Below are 20,705 nucleotides of genomic sequence, written 5' to 3' on the forward strand. Positions count from 1 at the left end.
AACTAGGCCCATCATCATAACAGCGCTTTTACTGGTTTCCGTGGAGGCTACAATTATTGCAGCAAGTAATTCCAAATAAGGATTACAAACATATGGGTTGTCTCATTATCAAATGGTGCCTACTATTTGATACTTTACATAGAAAAAAAAAGAACAGATTAATTCCACAAAGTAGGATCATTATAGAACACCGCAAAAATGTAAAATTATTGTTCAATAATTTTTTCTTTAACGGTGAGCGCTTATTATGTGAATAGTAGCAATTTGCTTTTATATTACCTTTTCTCTTTATCACCAGATGACAAATATCTCCCCATAACTAGTCATACTGTGTTTTAATAAAAGTTGCTCGGTGGTAATGATTACTGAAAAACCAAGGCTTCTATTCTTGATAAACCTAATTTACTCACATTCAAAGTCTTAATTTAACAAAATTATTACAGGTAGAAATGTTTACTTCCCCCACCCCTGTAAGTATGAACAATCTTTATATGCTATAAGTTCAATTAAATTTTTTTATTAAATACATTCTATCTTTTTTATTTTTATCTTTTTCATATTAGTATACGACCTAAAATAAATTCAAAGATAGCATTAGTACACCACTGAACCGTTTAGAAGGGATGTTTAAGGAATTAAAAAGAAAATTTTTCAAGCACTTGCAAACTATACCTTCAAAGTAAAAACTTGTGGGTATCTTGCTGGAAATAAAAAATATTAAGTAGGAGATTATTTTACAGCTGCTATTCTAATCCTCCTGACATTCTTTCCCTAAATTAACCTCCAAATTCAACCTCAGCATTTGAAAAGAACTCAAAAAGACATCTAACCATAAGCTTCATGTTTAATAAATTATGTTTTGTATAGGTGATATTCTCTCAACCATTTCTTTTCAGATCCACTGCACCCCATAAAAAAACCAAAAAAAGCCAAACCAAACCTGCTGCCATCGAGTTGATTTCGACAGTAAGGTCTAAAATTCACACCAGCTTGTTATCAAGAAAATATATTCACAAGTGGAACATTGTCTTTGGAAAGGATCATGATTTGAGGTGCAAGGATATAAGAATGTCTAGTTTTTAGTGAATTCATTTACTGATATCAAAATCATATTCTAGGCATTTACTCAAAAAGTGCAACCATTTCTCAAACACACCAACTACTGGAGGAAAATTATATAAATGAAGAATAGACCACTTGTGATTCTGTGGCTAAAGGGAAATTAAAAAGTAATACAAGGCTCAGAGGTTCAATTAAAGAAACCATTTATGAAGGAGATTAACAAATATTATTACTTTGTTTATATAACTGATACATCAGAGCACAGAATTGCTGAGGGTGGTTTTTAGCTCTAGTAAGACCTGTTTCAGACTGCTATGCAATCGGAAAGAATTGTGTGGAAGTAGTAAAATATTATTTAAAAAACATGTCACAACCCCTAAAGCCTAAAACTGTGGCCAAATATGCACTAATAAAAATGTAAAAGATAAATAACAATCATTTTCAAATATTCAATTATTTTTGTTGAATCTGGAAAGTATTTTAGTGTTTACATTAGGTTGTAGAAGTATTATTTTATTCAGTATTTTATTACATCAACATTTTAAAAAATAAGCTAACTTTTAAACAATATTCAAACAAGAACATCTACTTCATATTTTAGGTCAATGCAGATTTTCACCAATTTAGAACTCTTTAAGTTGAGAATTTGGGGGAACGTTTAGAAACAGACACATTATTATACAAAAAAAAACTGTCTTACAGACCTTAGAAGCAAGCAGGTTTTACAATGATTCATAAAACTTTACAAATCTTTCTAAACTACTTTTTAACACAGTGTTTAATTATAAGACTGATTTTAGTAGAAATTTCAAAGTTTATAATCAATTCGAAACAGAAGCAAATATGTCCCATAATTCTGTTTTGGAGGAACGCCACCCATTAGGATGACTACATAAGATAACATTATTTAAAAAACATACACACAACTACAAGTGACAGAGATATGTGACTGGTTCTGGTTTTAAAATATTAATGCATTAATAATTAGGCTGGAAATCACAATGCCTTAAAAAACTACTATCAAAAATTCAAGGAGAGAACATCGTTACGGGCAGCTTAGCTTTATTAGCTGTAGCAGTACTGGACCTTGTATACATTTACATATACTTTCAAACTGACGATCTGTTTTAACTGCTCAGCTCACTAGGACATGAGGATGATGATGGTTGAGCTTGCAACATTGAAAAATCGTATTTATACATACTCTATAAACAAGACAGTTCCCAAGTTAAACGCTATTTACTTAAAACATAAATTTTCTAGAATAAAATAACTCAGCTTATCTCACATTATTAGAAATATGACCCATATAGGTGAATTTGAAGCAATAATAGCCCAAAAACCCAGGGCCGTAGAGTCGATTCTGACTCATAGCGACCCTATAGGACAGAGTAGAACTGCCCCATAGAGTTTCCAAGGAGCGCCTGGCGGATTCGAACTGCCAACCCTTTGGTTCACAGCCGTAGCAATAATAGCTTAAAAAATTAAACCACTTTTTGACAGAGGTGGTCTTAGAATGCTTTAACTTATTCATAAGTTAAACTCTACTCCTTGGTACTGACCCCCAAACTTTTTGGGAAGATTCCAGGGTCAACACTACAAACATCAAATACAATCATCCATTTTAATAATGACCTCAGAACTCCTGAAGTGTGACAACTGCTTATGTTACAGTGTGGCTTCTGTAGCCCCAAATGCTTCCTCACTACTTAAAATTATTTTAGGTTCTATAAGTCCTACCTCTCTGGTGCTTCTCATTTGTTTTTCTAAGGCTGTTGAAAAATCAGTACATGTAATTTCCCACATTATTCTGGCTCAAAGGTAGCTCCACACTTTTCCTTCAGTTTAAAATAAGATTTTATTTTCTTTCTTTTTTGGGGGGAGTGGGGAGAGTAAGGAAGAGATATGGGCTTTGGTTAACTTGCTAATTTGTAGGCTTGCTTCAGAACTGCTGGATAGATAAGGCTGCTAAAGAAATACATGCCAAGAAATGGCTATGTTACCATATTGAGTACAGCAGTTAACTTTTCTAGCTGAGACGAGAAAGGGTAACACAACAATTTGCTAAGAGTTAATAGGTATTTGCTATTTTATGGACATAAATAAAAATATTTCACTTATCAATATTAAAGGTAGTCCAGAGCAACAAGCAAATTGTAGTTAAAAATTCTTATTTTCCTTAGCAAAAATTGGATGTTTGTTAGCGAGTACCTGGTACTGGTCCAACTATCAAGTAATACAGAATGAGGTGTTGTAAAACAAAAAACAAGCTGGGAAGCATTTTATTTTTTTTCTACTTCATATAACATTGTTCAGATTTCCAGCAGCTTTTATGATTTAGTTGTACTGCTTTAAAAATAACTACTGATGCTATAAGTATTACTTTTTCTACATATTAACAATTTTAATGAATGCCATACACATTATACCTCTTGCTCCTCTGGTCAGGAAGATAAACAGTTTATCAAAATGTTTTTTCAAACCACACCCAAACCATATCTACATTAGCAACTATCAAATTTAATTTTAGTAGTTATTAAGAAGGACCTCTGGTGGCACAGTGGTTAAGCACTCAGCTACTAACCGAAACGTTGGTGGTTCGAACCCATCAACCACTCCATGGGAGAAAGATGCGGCAGTTTGCTTCAGTTCTACTGTGGGGCAGTTCCACTCTGTCTTATAGGGTTGCTATGAGTTGGAATCGACTCAATGGCACACAACAATAAGTTATTAAGAATTCTTAATAAAGAGGTACTGAAACATGTATGAGATTTTAAAAATTATATATAGTTTAATAAACAAATTTAAATTTATAAATAAGAAAAGATTAATGGCCAAATTAAAGAAAGTTTCAGCATCAGGTTTAAAATATCTTAATTTTCAGAATATTCAGAAATATATTTTGTGAATAATAAGATGTATTTTATAAATATATATGTATAAATATATATCTACAGAACGTGTGGTGCAGGAGAAAACTCTTTCAAGAAAGAAAAATTACACTTCTAGGTTATTAAGATCTTGTCATATTTACCCTCCGAGTGAAATTGCAGTTACCAGTCCACATTCTTTTGGCACAAGTTTTCAGTTGAATATTGACACAATCTTAAAAACACAATGCTTTTTTTTTTTATTCACTGGAATATGAAGAAACAAACAGACTAGCATTCTGAAAACAAACAACAAACAAAAAACCCAGATATCTGCAATTGTTTAATTAAATACAAAAAAAAAATTTTTTTTTTTAAGACCGTAATCGTGTCTTTACAACTGGAACGTGTAAAATGTTATCAGCAAAAGGTGTCCTCCAACCTTCTCAGCAAGAATTCCCAGTCTACATACACATGTAACATTGTCTTTTTTCCACTCAAGTATGACTTTTTCAGATCACACTCCAGTATATAAGGACAAAAAATAAATGTATAATAGAAAGATTGGATAAATCAGTAGAGGCTTTTTGGTCTTGAATTCTTCACCCACTAACAATGAAGCAGCACTGTAGGCAGCCCAAAACACCCCAAACAGCTTAAAAAAAAAAAAAAAAAGGCAACATATTAGCAAGTCAAATAACTTTTTGCATATCATAGAGTTTACAATATTTCTTGAAAGCAACTCTGACAACCAATTGTGGTAAACAGTAAAACTTATTAAGAACGTTAAAAATGTACTAAGAATATTTGTTCTTGCTCTGCTCCTTGACTTCTGTAAATGTGGCCTTTTCTTATCAAACCTGAATCTCTGTAATCAGAGATCTCTAAATCTAAAGAGAGTTAATGCTGAATAAAACTAGGATTTGTAGGATTAACTGGTGAAAGTTTTCTAACATATATCTCAACGAACCTTGAATTTAAACAAGAAACATGCACAATAGCTCACTACACACATGATAAAGCGACTGCAAAAGAAATTTGGGCAAAAAAAATTCTGAGGTTTAAAAACACTTTTATCCTAAATTTGTAATGATATAAAAAACATATTTTCCATTCTATAATAATACATTTATTGAGTACATAACATTCCAACTTTTACTGAATTACATGAGTAAAAACGACCAGAGGACAATGGTTTTGGTAATTTTGGGACTAGTCTCTGAGGTACAGGCAGTCCCCGTACTACAAATGCCAGATTTACAGACAACTCGTACTTGCCCTTTAATGTTATGTAAATTTGCCCTCTCTTTGAAATGAATGAACCAATACTACTTGCAATGAATTCTTTATCACAATTGCTTTCACTTGCTGCCATGTGCAGCTTTGAAACCTTTTCTTGCACTAAAGTAAGGCTAAATAAGAACTGTATGCACCTGTTGCTACTCACCTACAAATTCGACTTAAAGATTTAAGGACACAGGAACTGATTTTGTAAGCAGCCCGGTGACTGTCTGTATTCAAACCCAAGTAAAACAACACACAGCAGGAAGTGATCCTGAATGATTCAGTAAAGTTCACTAAGGGCAGGATAATTAAATCCCAGCATGGAGCTAGCTGCTACACTGTGAGACTTTTAAGCTTAGTTCTAATAACAGGTAAACTGGAAGCTAAGTTCTAATAAGGGGTAAACTGCCAACTTTTTTCTTTTTAAAAGATCTTAGGCAGAAGGTAAGGTCTTCCCCATGACCCTTAAAGGGTGTGAAGATTTCACACATGCAAGGATGCTCTCAAAATATTCTTTTACAATATTTGTAATAACAATAGCTACCAATCCAGTGCCTGCTCTATGCCAGGCACTATCCTAGGCAGTATATATACTTTAAAATCCTAATAACAAACCTTAAAAAATATTTAAGATTTCCACTTTGCAGACGAACAAACTGAGGGTAAGAAAAGTTAAGACACCTCCCCAAAGCTAGACAGCAAGTAGCAGAGCCAGGATTTGCATTTAGAATGGATTAGTTCAAAAACCCACATTGTGTTTAATAAACCGGTGTTTATATAATGCCAGTATTCTAAAAGGAATAATTATTTCTTTTATATTGGGATTAGTAATGAACTTTAAAAAGAATCAAATCTCATAAAAAGTAAGTGGCTCTGTCTACTCGTAAAAAAATGCTTTAGTGAGGGGACTACCTGATGGCAGTGGTGGTCTTAAAAAGTTCTGTTATCCACAAAGAAAAAAATTTATATTCACTGTATAATATGCATACACATGCTAAAGCATTTATTCCCCAAAGTTGTTCAAAATTAGTAAATGTTGAAATTTAAGTAACATTACTATTTATTATTAATATCTGTATTAACACTCAGAGAATAATATCTGTATTAATAATAAATAGTGAATATAATTTTTTCTTTGTGGATAACAGAACTTTTTAAGACCACCACTGCCATTAGGTAGTCTCCCCACTAAAGCATTTTTTTATGAGTAGACAGAGCCACTTACTTTTTATGAGATTTGGTTCTTTTTAAAGTTCATTACTAATCCCAATATAAAAGAAATAATTATTCCTTTTAGAATACTGACATTATATAAACACCGGGTATTAAACACAATGTGGGTTTTTGAACTAATCCATTCTAAATCCAAATCCTGGCTCTGCTACTTGCTGTCTAGCTTTGGGGAGGTATCTTAACTTTTCTTACCCTCAGTTTGCTCGTCTGCAAAGTGGAAATCTTAAATATTTTTTAGGGTTTGTTATGAGGATTTTAAAGTATATATAATGCGTAGGATAGTGCCTGGCACAGAGCAGGTACTCGAATATTATCTGTGGAAACCCTGGTCGCGTAGTGGTTAAGTGCTACGGCTGTTAACCAAGCAGTCAGCAGTTCGAATCTGCCAGGCACTCCTTGGAAACTCTATCAGGCAGCTCCGCTCTGTCCTATAGGGTCGCTATGAGTCGGAATCAACTTGACAGCAGTGGGTTTGGTTCTTGGTTTGGTTAATATTATCTGTAAATTTATACATATCTTAATGTATATTTAACACAGCATAAAGAATTTCTGATCTTTACAAAACAAAAAAGCCAATTTATTAGAACCATGTTTATTATACTAGTTAAGAAAGTTACTACTCAAACAGGAATAACAGTTATTAAATAAATGCACAATGGAATTTTAAATAAATCTCCTCCTCAAAAGCCTAATCAGATGAAACTGTGCTATAAACATACAGAAGAATTCAACATTAAAAGTTCTCTGAGTGTAATATCCTGAGGCCTTATTCACTCTTTGTACTTTTTATTCCTTAGAAGTATAATCGCAACTTCCAGCAGATTAAAGGGGAAAACTAAAAGAAATACAATAAGTAAGATCAGTAAGGAAGGTTACTGCTCCAAAACACTACCAATTGTATGATAAACAGTTATATGACATTTTTACCTAGAGAACTAATTTACTTTTGACATTGGAAAATAGCACACGACTTTCTGTAATACACACTACGTAACTTACTTTTATAAGTGTAGACACCACTTCATATGATCCAACCACCAAAAGTACAGGGGCTATTACAATGAGAGGAAGTAACGAATATCCTATAACTCCAAGAACTTGGCCATATGCAACCTGTGAATTTTCAAATTTTAAATAAGTATCATAGAAATCAAGATACTCATTTTAATCACTATTGAACATCATATATTCTTTGTTTACTTACATACACAAGTGAATTAAGAAAAAGTCAAAGTATCATAACCCTTACATTTCAAATTATTATATAAATATACTATTTTCAATAATTTTCCTGGATTGTCTCACATGCATATATATTTCTGCAAAATGATTTGAGCATAATTTTGGTTAAATTCCTCAAAACATTTGTTGGAATTTTGTTTGTGATTATGTTACATTTTTAGATTAATTTAGGAAAATTTTAACATCTTCAGAATTAGTGATTCTCCTACATTCCTGGGAGCATAGTACTGCTTCTATAATCATTTTTCTGAAGATACCCAAATATACATTTCTAGTCCTTATCTCTCTCTGGAGCTTTAGATTTACAAATCCAATTACTTTCAATGTATCTATAGAGTACACTCTGGCCCTACTTCCCTTAAGTTGTACGTGGAGTACTTAAACGGACAACAATCATCTTGTTCAGATGAAAAAATCAAGGTCTAGAGAAGCCAGTTGTGACAAATCCAGACCGGAAAGGAAGGGAAAAAGGGTGAGGAGAGACTGAAAGTATATTTAGTGGCTCCAAACCTTGGTGGCATAGTGTTTTAAGAGCTACGGCTGCTAACCAAAAGGCCAGCAGTTGGAATCTACCAGGCTCTCCTTGGAAACTCTATGGGGCAGTTCTACTCTGTCCTACAGGGTCGCTATGAGTTGGAATCAACTCGACGGCATACGATTTATATGCCAAGTTCAATAATAAGGCTTCGCATGCTGTGAAGATCAAATGAAGTAACAACTCTATGAAGTAGGTATTACTGTCCCCATTATGAAAAACTTAAGTTTTAGAGAGGCAAAGTACTTTGCTCAGGAAAGCAAAGCTGGCAGGTGAGAGTTCACATTAAGATCTAGGCTTAATTAACTCCTACATTAACAGTCCTACACTGCCAAAAATATTTAGTCATATCTATTTTCAAATAAATATTACATTAGGTTTTGTGGAGAATATAAGGAATACTATGTGAACAAATGTGATTTTAGGTCTCCATTAGAATTATTTTTATTTCCATGTGAAAAAGTACGGTAGATAAATGTTATTCTAAATTTATTTGCAAGTTCTAGGTTAAGATGTTGGATTAAACATACGTATCCACTATCTCTTTCTCCTGAAACTCTAATAAAACAGAAAAAAGAAACTCCTTTTTTATAAGGGGCATAACCAGGAAAAGAACAGGAGACAGGAAAACAGCAGCATAATTTTAGAAGCTAGAAAGCAGACGGATAAGAGCTAAGTAACTGCCTTGGGAGACCTTTCCACGAACTGTGAGAAAATGATTCAAAGTTTCTGCATTCGATACGCATGAGCCAGTACTCACATCATAGCTCTGCCTTGAATCCCTTTGTTTTATTCTCTCCACAGAATAAACCACCAGAATTCCCAAGTATATAAAACCCTTTGCCATTGAGTGGATTTTGATTCATAGAGACCCCATAGGACAGAATAGAACCATAGGGTTTCCAAGGAGCAGCTGGTGGACTTGAACTGCCGACCTTCTGGTTAGCAGCTGTAGCTCTTAACCACTGCACCACCAGGGCCCCCAGGTATATAGCAATTCATAAAGTCTTAATAAAATAGTGGTTGGCTTTCAAGGTGTAACTCATGGACCCCAGTGGGTCCTAGAGATACTTTCAGAAGACTGTAATGTCAAAATTGTTTTTATAATAATATTAATAAGACATTATTGCCTTTTTTATTGGATTTGATATTTGCACTAACTAGGCAAAAAAGCAATGGTGGGTAAAATTGTTGTCTTGGCATGAATCAAGGTGACAGAGATTATACTAGTAGTTATTGTGTTTTTTAATACTATACGCAGAAAAAGAAGAAAAAAAGCCAGTTACACTTAAGAATGTCCTTGATGAAGCAATAAAAATGATTAATTTTATTACAACTCAACTTCCAAGTACATATCTTTAATATTCTATGTGTCAAAATGGGAAGTACACACGAAGCATTTGTGCTGTATACTGAAGTTCAAGGATTATCCCAAGGAAGAGCACTTGTGTGGATGAGTGAAGAGTTGAATTAGATGCTTTTTTCACAGAATGCCATTTTTACTTGAAAGAACAACTGACAGACAAACTATGGTTATTCAGATTTGGGTAAGAGTAGGCATTTTCTTGAAAATAAATGAAGTGAGCCTGTTGCTTCAGGGAAAACAACTGACAGTATTTGCTGCAAATGATAAAGTCTGAGTTTTCAAGCAAAAACTAGAATTTTGTAAAACTTGTATCCACCACTGTAAGCTTGATAGTTTTCCAGTAGAGACTGTTCTGATGATATACATGGTGATATCAATGAATGTGATTTTCTGATATTGTAGAGTAAAAGGTGTCAACAGTTGGAAGATGTGCATAACTCAGTGTACAAATGTTTTCCAAATGACCAATATATAATGTTACAAAGTCCTGCACGGTTAAAAAGATCCATTCGAAGTGAATTTTAATGAAATAGTATGAAAAGTTCACTAATATGGCTTCAGATTCCACACTGCAACAAATCTTGAAGAAACTAATACTTGTCAAGTTTTGTATGGTACCTAAGAATTTTAAGAATATTCACAATTATCTAAAAAGACTATTAAAATAGTGCACTTTTCCAATAACATGTCTGTGTGAGGTCTTATTTTCTTCATATGCTTTAACCAAAACAACCTATCAACTAAGAACTATTTTAGGTGAAGGGAAAGACAACACACAGTACAGGAGGGGTAAGCACAACTGGACTAAACCAGAAGCAAAGAAGTTTCCTGAATAAACTGAACACTTTGAAGGCCAGCACAGCAGGGGCAGGGGTTTGGGGACCATGGTTTCAAAAGACATCTAAGTCAACTAAAAAAAAAAAAAAAAAATTTTTTTTTTTTTTTTTGAGTCAACTGGCATAATAAAATCTATTAAGAAAACACTCTGCATTCCACTTTGCAGAGTGGCGTCTGGAGTCTTAAATGCTAGCAAGTGGCCATCTAGGATGCATCAATTGGTCTCAACCCACCTGGACCAAAGGAGAATGAAGTACACCAAAGACACAAGGTAATTATGAGCCCAAGAGACAGGAAGGGCCACATAAATCAGAGACTATATCAGCCTGAGACCAGAAGAACTAGATGGTGCCTGGCTACAACTGATGACTGCCCTGATTAAAAAAAAAAATATAGGGCACACAAAAGAAAACCCAAGGAAACAGGAGAAAAGTAGGATGCAGACCCCGGATTCTCTGCAAAAAGACCAGACTTAATGGTCTGACTGAGACTAGAAGCACCCCAGCGGTCATGGACCCCAGACCTCCTGTTAGCCCAAGACAGGAACTGCTCCCAAAGCCAACTCTTCAGACAGGAATTGGACTAGACAATGGGATAGAAAATGATACTGGTGAAGAATGAGCTTCTTGGATCAAGTAGACACATGAGGCTATGTTGAAATCTCCTGTCTAGAGGGGAGATGAGAGGGCAGAGGGGGTCAGAAGCTGGCCGAATGGACATGAAAAGAGAGAGTGGAGGCAAGGAGTGTGCTGTCTCCCTAGGGGGAGAGTAATTAGGAGTATATAGCAAGGTGTATATAAATTTTTGTATGAGAGACTGACTTATTTGTAAACTTTCACTTAAAGCACAATTAAAAAAAAAAAAACCTATCACTACAGATTAAATACAAAAAGCAGATAAAAAATACAGCTATCTTCAATTAAGCCAGACATCAAAGCTACTTGCAAAAATGTAAAACAATGTCACTCTTCTCGCTAACTTTTTTCATTTTAGAAAAGTTATTTTTCTTAAAAATGTGCTACATTAACATGTAGTTGGTTTACTATTACTTTTAATGAATAAACATTTAAAATTTTTGTTATAATTTCAAATATGGTAAATATTGATAAATATAAGCTACATAAACAAAAACTCTTTCGGGGGACCCAAGATCTAAAATTTTAAGAACTGCTGTAATAAAGAACAAATTATATGCTTCCCTAAAAAGCTATAATGCTTGAGGAGTGGGATGGGATCTTTTCTCTCCTATTCATTCCTTATAACATTGAGTAAGCACAATACTAATTTGTTGAATAATAAATCATCTTAAAGGACTACCCACTAGCATGACTTAAAAGCAATTCTGGGACAAGAAACCATTATGCTGAGTATAGTTACTGACTGTACCTAGAGTATCAAAAATAAAGCTTACCATAAAAAGCAAAAGCTATTTTCCAAATCAACTACTTACTTCTCCACCAAGAACTCTGGCCAGTAAGAAAATTGTTAGGGAACCAAATATCCAAATGGTGATAATCCATGAGACCACCTTAAGGGAAACAACAAAAAGTATTTCATGCAATTAATTTCTTTGTATCAAACAAGCTGAAGATTTTATAGGAACTCAATTCTCTGCCATATAAGATAGCTTGACATGCCCAATTTTAGGTCACAGAAAGGTTGTGTGAGTTCCCAGGCATCTTTCCAACTTAACAAGAATACAATGTTTAATACAATTTTACACCCATAATGAAAATTTAGCAATGATTAATTGCCTAAGGAAATCCCAGTATTTCCAGATCTATGATAAAAGACAACAAAACACTTATTCCAACCCCCTGATTTACAGCATCCTGCAATAAAAATTAATAACTGAAACAAGTTACCAGTCCTCTCTGGAGTTCTTTAAAAATTAAATTAGTTACACATTTACCCAATTAACAGAATAGGGAAGACATTTCAGACAACTTTAACTCCTCAGACTTCATGTAATGACACATACAAATATTTCCAATGTCTGTGTGCTGGGTGGGCCAAGAAACAATGATGCCTCAGTAGCAACATAAACATGCTTATTATACAAATTCTAGTTTCTACACATCATTCCCAATAAAATGAAGCAAGACTCCTTAGACAAATGGTTGAGTCCAGAAAGAGGGCAGGGAAAAAACAACAAGATGAGCCTGGAACAAACCTTGTAAGGTCAGAAAGGAAGTACTCAAAAAAGGATGGGGGCATGTTGACAGGATACAGAAGCCAACCTGAAGGGGCTTCCAATGGCTAAAGGTGGAACAATCTGAACAATAAAATGATTATAGTACTGGATTATAACTCAGAGAATAAATATCTATGAGTTCATGCTGACATAAACAAATAATAAAGTAATGGGAAAGAAAGATAATTGTTCTTTAGAGAAAAATAACAATAAATGTCAAAGGAATGAAGGAAACAGAAAAATCTCTATTCAGCGAAAACTACAGTAATAATTTTTACACACAATATCCATCAATGGATGCTAAAATCAGTGGGCTAAAGTTTGATGAGAAACAGGATATTTGCATAATTGCAAAGTATCTCTACAACATATTAATTATAAAGGAAAAGATAGCAACCTTACAATGGAGGAACTGGGCAGACACTACTGCGTCTAATCAAGTGATCAAGGTTAGTATCACCAGTGATAACACATTTCAGTATCATACTCAAGGAAGGATACAACATCATTTCTGGTATTCTTGCTAAAAATGCATAAACTCAATCTAATCGTGAGAAAACATAAGACAAAGTGAGCAATATTCTATGGGAGGCAATAATCTTGCTTTCAGCCTTCGAATCCTTTGTTCAAATGAAAGATTATACAAAATTGATAACAGATGTTCTAGATGAAGGTTTGGTGGTGGACAAGTCAGAACCCCCCTTCACCTTCAATGGTCCTGACAACACTTCCAACAGAATACCTAATATAAACTACTGATCTAGGGTGAATATTATTAGGACCAGTGTAATGTTCAACAAACACAGTTTTCAGAAATCATATCTCCTACGGTTCCTTGTGGTAGGCTGAATAATGCCCCCCTTCCAAAATGTCTGCATTGTAATCCCAAGAACCATGAATGTTTCCTTATACAGGAAAAGGGACTATGCATATGTGATTGAGTTAAGGATCTTGAGATGTGGAGATTATTCTAGATTATCTGGGTGGGCCCTAATGTAATCACAAGTACCCAAAAAACAGGTAGGCAGAGGGCAATTTGACTACAGTAGAAGAGTAGGTGATGTGACCCTGGCAAGAGAGACTGGAGTGATATAGCCAGGAGCCAAGGAATGCTGGCAGCCTCTAAAAGTGGAAGAGGCAAGAAAGATTCTGCACTGGAGGCTCCAAAGGAACCAGCCCTGCTGACATCTTGATTTTAGTCCCTTAAGACTCATTTTGGACTTCTGACCTCCAGAACTGTCAGAGAATAAATTTATGTTGTTTTCAGCTAGTAAATTTGTGGCAACTTGCTAAAACAGCAACAGGAAACTAACACATTTCCAAATCACTCTGTGGCAGAGTTAGTTTCCACTTCCCTAAAGTTTTAAAATAAGGACGTGTACGTTTGTATGTGAATTTTGATGAAAAAGATAAAGCCCCTAAGAGTAAGACGAAGTGGTTAAAATATCAGAAGTAGTATAAAAACAAATACTGATAGAATCCTTGCCATCATTTATTAACAATGTTTATTTTTAAAAATAGAATTAAAAACGAATAAAATGTAGCAACAGGATTGAGTAAAGTGTTTCAAGCTTTTCATCCTTTGGAGAAGTCAGAAATGGCACAGTCAACAAGGAATGGTCACTCTGGTCAGCTGGGAAAAGTTCCATCCGTATACTCCAGTGTGTCATACAAATATGAACATTTTCTACGTGAATGATGATGTGGAAAAGTTTGAGAAGCACTGATCTAAGGTACTCCCCACTTATTGAATTATGAACAGTTTTGGAAATGAACAAGAAATATTGGGTAAAGAAAGCATTTCTCAAACAATGTATGGATTACAGTTAACATTTCACTATATTAATTTTTAAGCCTCTTAAAATGTTTAGAATTTGTGTAAAATAAAATATACTTACCCTAAACTGTCCATATAAGGATATCATGGAAAAGAAAAGAACGACAGCCAAAGGACCCCAAAAGTCAGGATTGTCTCTCACCACTTGTCTGTTAAAACCGAGCGATGGCATTGGCATCAAAACACATCGGATTTTGTAGTAAATATCCTTTAGATCGATATCCAATTCCTCCCTATATTTTTAAAATAAAAATTCTCAAAAGGCACACTTCTGAATACTGAGGCTGTTACAAAGAATTTAAGAAAAATGTAAATATGATGGTATAATCTCCCTAGGTCAACAAAACACTCTTAAAGCACTATATTTCATTGATTCTAAGGTGTACATTTTTTCAATATTTCACCATCTTTAATGTTGGGAGAGTCATCTCATAATAGCTGGTACCTTACAACTGTTGTCAGCCTAGAGTGAAGCCGAAAGATTCAAAGATTTGCCTTTCCTTTTGCCAGTCTCCTGGAGGCACTACCAATTTGGGACAACTTTAAATAAAATTCTGTGCTTGAGACTTACTTGGACCATACTGATAATTGAGACTGCAAAACTATATGAGAACCAGTGTGGTGTTTACACTCTCAGGGAAAATTTTTTTCTGCTAACACCCCACCCAGTGCCAAATGCAAATAAGCAAACTTCCTTGCTGTCCCTTTCACAGAGGAGATAGCCCTCTGATGTCTGTGGCTTTATGCAGTATAAGGCATTTTTTCTGTCTTAATAATACATAATATAACTGTATCTTACAATGTATAGTGTCTCAGATTGTATAAAATATATTAACATTAAGAAACATGCAGTGTTTTAGCACTTGAGCTACCGATCTACTATTACTACTAAACCACTACTAAAAATCTACTACAAAGAATACTTTGGTAATGTCTTAATTTTACAAAGCTATGGAATCGACTCGACGGCACTGGTTTTTATAGGTTCTTTTTTCCAAAATTGCTAATTTCTTTACTTATTTTCCAGGTGATACATAATCACTTTAAACACTTCAAGTACTGTGAATAAAGTGACACTCTCCCTATAACCTCACTCCCTGTGGCAGCTCTGGAATTATTGTATAAGAGCGATTTGAGCGGTAATCTTTTCTTTCTTAAGGCTGAATTTGTATAGCAAGCACCCAAGCACCCATTTTTTCATTTCAATTGCATGTTTACTTGAAGTTGCTGAGAGTCCCAGGTAAGTCCTAAATGTTTGGTGTATATTTGTGTGTGTGTGTATGTATGTGTGTGTGTGTGAGAGACACAGAATTACCATTTTTTTAATTTTTACCATTCAGTAGGTTAAACAATTTTTTTCTGATTTGCTTTCCTCTTTGTTTTCATCTAATGAAACCAGTTTCTTCTAATTCTTTTGAGGCTTTTTCTGCTGATATGATCAGGATAATCCTGAAGAGCCTAATATCTTTCAAACTCATTCTATCTTCATTTCACTTCCCATGATTTCAGCAATAAGTAATTTTTTCATTATTATATCAATTTTTTTATTACCAGTAAAACTGAAAATTGCTATAGCTTTTGACAAAAAGGTTAATGTTTTCCATACTTATCTTTAAATAACATGAAAGAATGTAATTATCCCACAGATTAGCTCTAATAACCAAAAAAAAAAAAAAATTATTATTTTTACATACAGGAGTGGCTTGTTATCTTCAGGATCATCATCTTCAACTTCCAAAAGCCAGCCATACCCTCTCTGTCTCAGAAATGTAGTAGCTGTAGATTCTTTGATAAAATCTCCACCAAGGTTTAATTTGACATCTGGTGATGCTATTGAACCACTGAGATCTTAGAAAAAAAGAAAACAAAATTGTAAACAAAGGTAAAATGTGCTCATCAAAGTGAGCATATATTCAACCAAGATAATTATCATGTAAAGATCTCTAACTATGAACATCTGCTATTTCATACAATCTTCAAATTTTATAGTGATAGGTATCTAAATCCATCTTTTACTCTACAGCAAGAAAATGAAAGATGAGAGAGGTAAAAAGACATACAAGAGGTTTCACAGCTATTTGTATGTATCTTTCATTAAAATTTTAAAGAGTTGCTGTTAAAAGTCTAGATTCTGGTACCAGAATCTAGACTTTTAACAGCAACTCTTGAAAGATACATACAAAAAATATTAAATGATAGCACTTTTTATTCCCTTTAGTATTATATACATTAGTGCTCAGAAAAAGTAATTGTACAAATCCTTTTTTAAAGGCATCGTGTTGTTGGGTACCTTTGAGTAGATTCCCACTCATAGTGACCCCATGTGACAGAGTAGAACTAAAGGTAAACTATAAATAATTTTCTCTACTCTTTCATGTATTTATTTGTATATTCTTTCATTTAAATCATCAAATATTTACACTGAGTGCTACATATATTAATGCCTGTTGTTGTTGTTAGCTGCTGTCAAGTCGATGCTGACTCATGGTGGCCCCATGTGGTTTTCAAGGCTGTGACCATTTGGAAGATCACCAGGCCTGTCTTCCAAGGTACCTCTGGGTGCGTTTGAACTGCCAACATTTCAGCTAGGAGTTGAGCACTTAACTGTCTGCACCACCCAGAGACTCCCTATATTTATGTTTAAACCCTTTGCCATTGAGTTGATTCTGACCACAGCGACCCTATGGGACAGAGCAGAACTGCCCCATAGGGTTTCCAAAGAGTGACTGGTGGATTTGAACTGCAGATCTTTTGGTTAGCAGCCAAATGCTTAACCACTTTGCCACCAAGGGTCCATATCAATGCTTAATTCTCAACAAATGTGACCCGTTCCCTGCTATTTCACCTCTTTTCCTTATATGACTACATCATTCATCCTTAGTTTTGATGAAAATAAAGGGTTTTTTTTTTTTTTTCAGCTCTAACAAGGAGTGAAGAGATTCCATTAGCCACATTAAAAAAAAAAGTATTTCATTTAGAGTCTGCACGATACCTTACAAATTACAGATAATCACTATAGTACCATCGGTGCATATGCTGGCTAGAGGTCAAATAGCAATTAAGAAGGAAACAAAAAAAAACTTGTAAACTAGACAATATGCACTAGTAAACAACCATCAGTGCTGTTGAACTGAAGTCACAAGACTGGAGTAGTACTTTAGAAAAATGATTTTGGCAACAGCAAGCCAGAACACTCTAAGATCCTCTTTCCCTGGAGTTTATCTCCAACCAATATTAAAGTTAGCTTCCTTCAAAAAAAAAAAAAAAATGTTTTCCACATAAAGAAGTCCTTAATTTGTATATTACTCTAACTCCTAATTTTAAACCATTAAAATTGTGGCTTAAGCTTCAACAAATGGCTCAATTATGATTCATATCCTGGTCTGTTTGGCAACTCCTACATTATAATAAAGTTTGCCATTCTGAAGCTAAGTCTTACCATAAAAAAAAAAAAAACATAGCTACTAATTAATTCAGCAAATCCTTTATGCCTTCTGGACAACCATTTCCTATTCAAAGTTCCTTTCAGGTTTAACATGACATGATTCTGAAAGGTTTTTATAAAGGAGTTTCCTCAGCAAGACATAAAAGGCAAGTACTTTTTAATTTCACTGTCTTTTCCCATCTAAAAAAAAAAAAAATTTTTTTTTTTTTTTCCCATCTAGCATTTAAAAATAGTCTTTGCAGATGCTAAAAGCCATACAACCTTCTGGCCACATTTCCTTAACCATGGTTAAAACAGTCTCTCAAATTACTCTGCTTATCTTCATCAAAGTTAAAATGAAAGAGTTGAAATTTAACTAAAATTCCACTTCTCACAGATAGAGTGCTTTTCCTTGATTCAACATGGCAAAGATTTAAATCAGGACATCATCAGAGCAGACATTAAAGGTCTTAGAATTACAAGGCAGGAAAGGACCTTAATAACTGTTTCCTAGCCTCTACTAAAGACTGCACTTACAGTGGCCAGAAAGATTCTGAGGGGTTGCCTCATAAATTATACTCAATTTAAACAAAAATATGGATATATAAATTATAAGTGCTAAGGAATGCTGTGCTAAAGAATTGTGTATGTTTGCGTAGCAGTTTGTCACAGCATGGATGCTAGAACCTCAAAAAGGCATCCTTTTTTTTTTACTGTGCTTTAAGTGAAAGTTTACAGTTCAAGACAGTTTTTCATACAAAAACTTATACACACATTATTATGTGACCCTAGTTGCTCTCCCTACAATGTGACAGGACATTCCTCCTCTCCACCCTGTATTTCCTGTGTCCATTCAACTGGCTGCTGTCCCCCTCTGCCTTCTCATCTCACCTCCGGACAGAAGCTGGCCACATAGTCTCATGGGTCTACTTGAGCTTAGAAGCACACTCCTCACCAGTATCACTTTATGTCCCACAGTCCAGTCTAATCTTTGTCTGAAGAGGTGGCTTCGGGAAGGTTTTACTTCTGGGCTAACAGAGAGTCCAGGGGCCATGTCCTCTTGGGTCCCTCTAGTCTCAGTCAGACCATTAAGTCTGGTCTTTTTACTAGAATTTGAGTTCTGCACCCAAATTTTCTCCTGCTCCATCAGGGATTCTCTGTTGTGTTCCCTGACAGGGCAGTCAGTCATTGGTGGTAGCTGAGCATCATCTAGTTCTTCTGGTCTCAGGCTAATGGAGTCTCTGGTTTATGTGGCCCTTTTTGTCTCTTGGGCTCATATTTTCCTTGTATCTTTGGTGTTCTTCATTCTCTTTTGCTGCAGGTGGGTCGAGACCAATGGATGTATCTTAGATGGCGGCTTGCTAGCTTTAAAGACCCCAGACGCCACTCACCAATGTGGGATGCCGAACGTTTTCTAAATATAATTTGTTATGCCAACTGACCTAGATGTCCCCTGAAACCATGGTCCCCAGACCCCCGTCCCTGCTACTCTGTCCCTCGAAGTGTTTGGTTGTATTCAGGAAACTTCTTTACTTTTAGTTTAGTCCAGTTGTGCTGACTTTCCCTGTATTGTGTGTTGTACTTCCCTTCACCTAAAATAATTCTTGTCTACTATCTAGTAGCGAATACCCCTCTCCCTCCCTCCCCACCCTCATAACTATCAAAGGATGGTTTCTTCTGTGTTTAAACCTTTTCTTGAGTTCTTACAATAGTGGTCTCATACTGTATTTCTCCTTTTGCAACTAATTTCACTCAGCATAATGCCTTCCAGATTCATCCATGTTATGTTTCATGGATTCATTGTTGTTCTTTATTGTTGCATAGTATCCCACTGTATAAATATACTACAATTTGTTTATCCATTCATCTACTGTTGGGCACCTAGGTTGTTTCCATCTTTTTTGCTATTGTAAACAGTGCTGCAATGAACATGGGTGTGCATGTATCTATTAGTGTGAAGGCTCTCATTTCTCTGGGGATCTGTATCAAGGAGTGGGATTGCTGGATTGTATGGTAGTTCTATTTCCAGCTTTTTAAAGAAGCGCCAAATCGATTTCCAAAGTCATTGTATCATTTTACGTTCCCACCAGCAGTGTATAAGTGTTCCAGTCTCTCCACAACTCTCCAACATTTATTATTTTGTGTGTTTTGGATTAATGCTAGCCTTGTTGGGGTGAGATGGTATCTAACTGTAGTTCTGATTTGCCTTTCTCTAATGGCTAATGATCATGAGCATTTCCTCATGTATCCGTTAGCTGCCTGAATGTCTTCTTTGGTGAAGTGTCTGCTTATATCCTTTGCCCATTTTTAAATTATTTGTCCTCTTGTTGTTGAGGTTTTGCAGTATCTTGTAGATTTTAGAGATCACTGACTGGGTTTGTCGTAGCCAAAAATTTTTTCGCAGTCTGTAGGTTGTCTTTTTATTCTCTTGGTGAAATCTTTGGATGAGCTTAAGTGTCTGATTTTTAGGAGCTTCCAGTTATCTACTTTCTCTTCTGCTGTTTGTGCACTGTTAGTAATGTTTTGTGTACTGTTTATGCCATGTATTAGGGCTCCTAGCCTTGCCCCTATTTTTTCTTCCATGATCTTTATCGTTTTAGATTTTACATTTCGGTCTTTGATCCATTTTGAGTTAGTTTTTGTGCATGGTGTGAGGTATTGGTCTTGTTTCATTTTTTTGCAGATGGATATCCAGTTATGCTGGCACCATTTGTTAAAGAGACTGTCTTTTCCCCACTTAACACATTTTGGGCCTTGTCAAATATCAGCTGCTCATAAGTGGATGAATTTACATCTGGATTCTCAATTCTGTTCCATTGGT

General features: G+C 34.9%; 1 protein-coding gene across 1 annotated transcript in view; it reads right to left on the reverse strand.

Annotated features, from left to right (window-relative positions):
- Positions 1–583: 583 nt before the first annotated feature.
- The window catches only part of YIPF4 (Yip1 domain family member 4), a 39,753-nt gene continuing 19,631 nt past the window's right edge, over positions 584–20,705 (reverse strand). Inside the window, exons 2-6 of the mRNA XM_049870412.1 lie at positions 16,155–16,308; positions 14,522–14,693; positions 11,880–11,957; positions 7,449–7,562; positions 584–4,587 (exon numbers count right to left, since the gene is read on the reverse strand). Coding sequence (XP_049726369.1) covers positions 4,450–4,587; positions 7,449–7,562; positions 11,880–11,957; positions 14,522–14,693; positions 16,155–16,308 — 656 coding nt within the window. The 3' untranslated portion in view covers positions 584–4,449. The remainder of the gene's footprint in view (positions 4,588–7,448; positions 7,563–11,879; positions 11,958–14,521; positions 14,694–16,154; positions 16,309–20,705) is intronic.

The sequence above is a fragment of the Elephas maximus genome, chromosome 26 (assembly GCF_024166365.1).
Source record: "Elephas maximus indicus isolate mEleMax1 chromosome 26, mEleMax1 primary haplotype, whole genome shotgun sequence".
NCBI classification, from domain to species: domain Eukaryota; kingdom Metazoa; phylum Chordata; class Mammalia; order Proboscidea; family Elephantidae; genus Elephas; species Elephas maximus.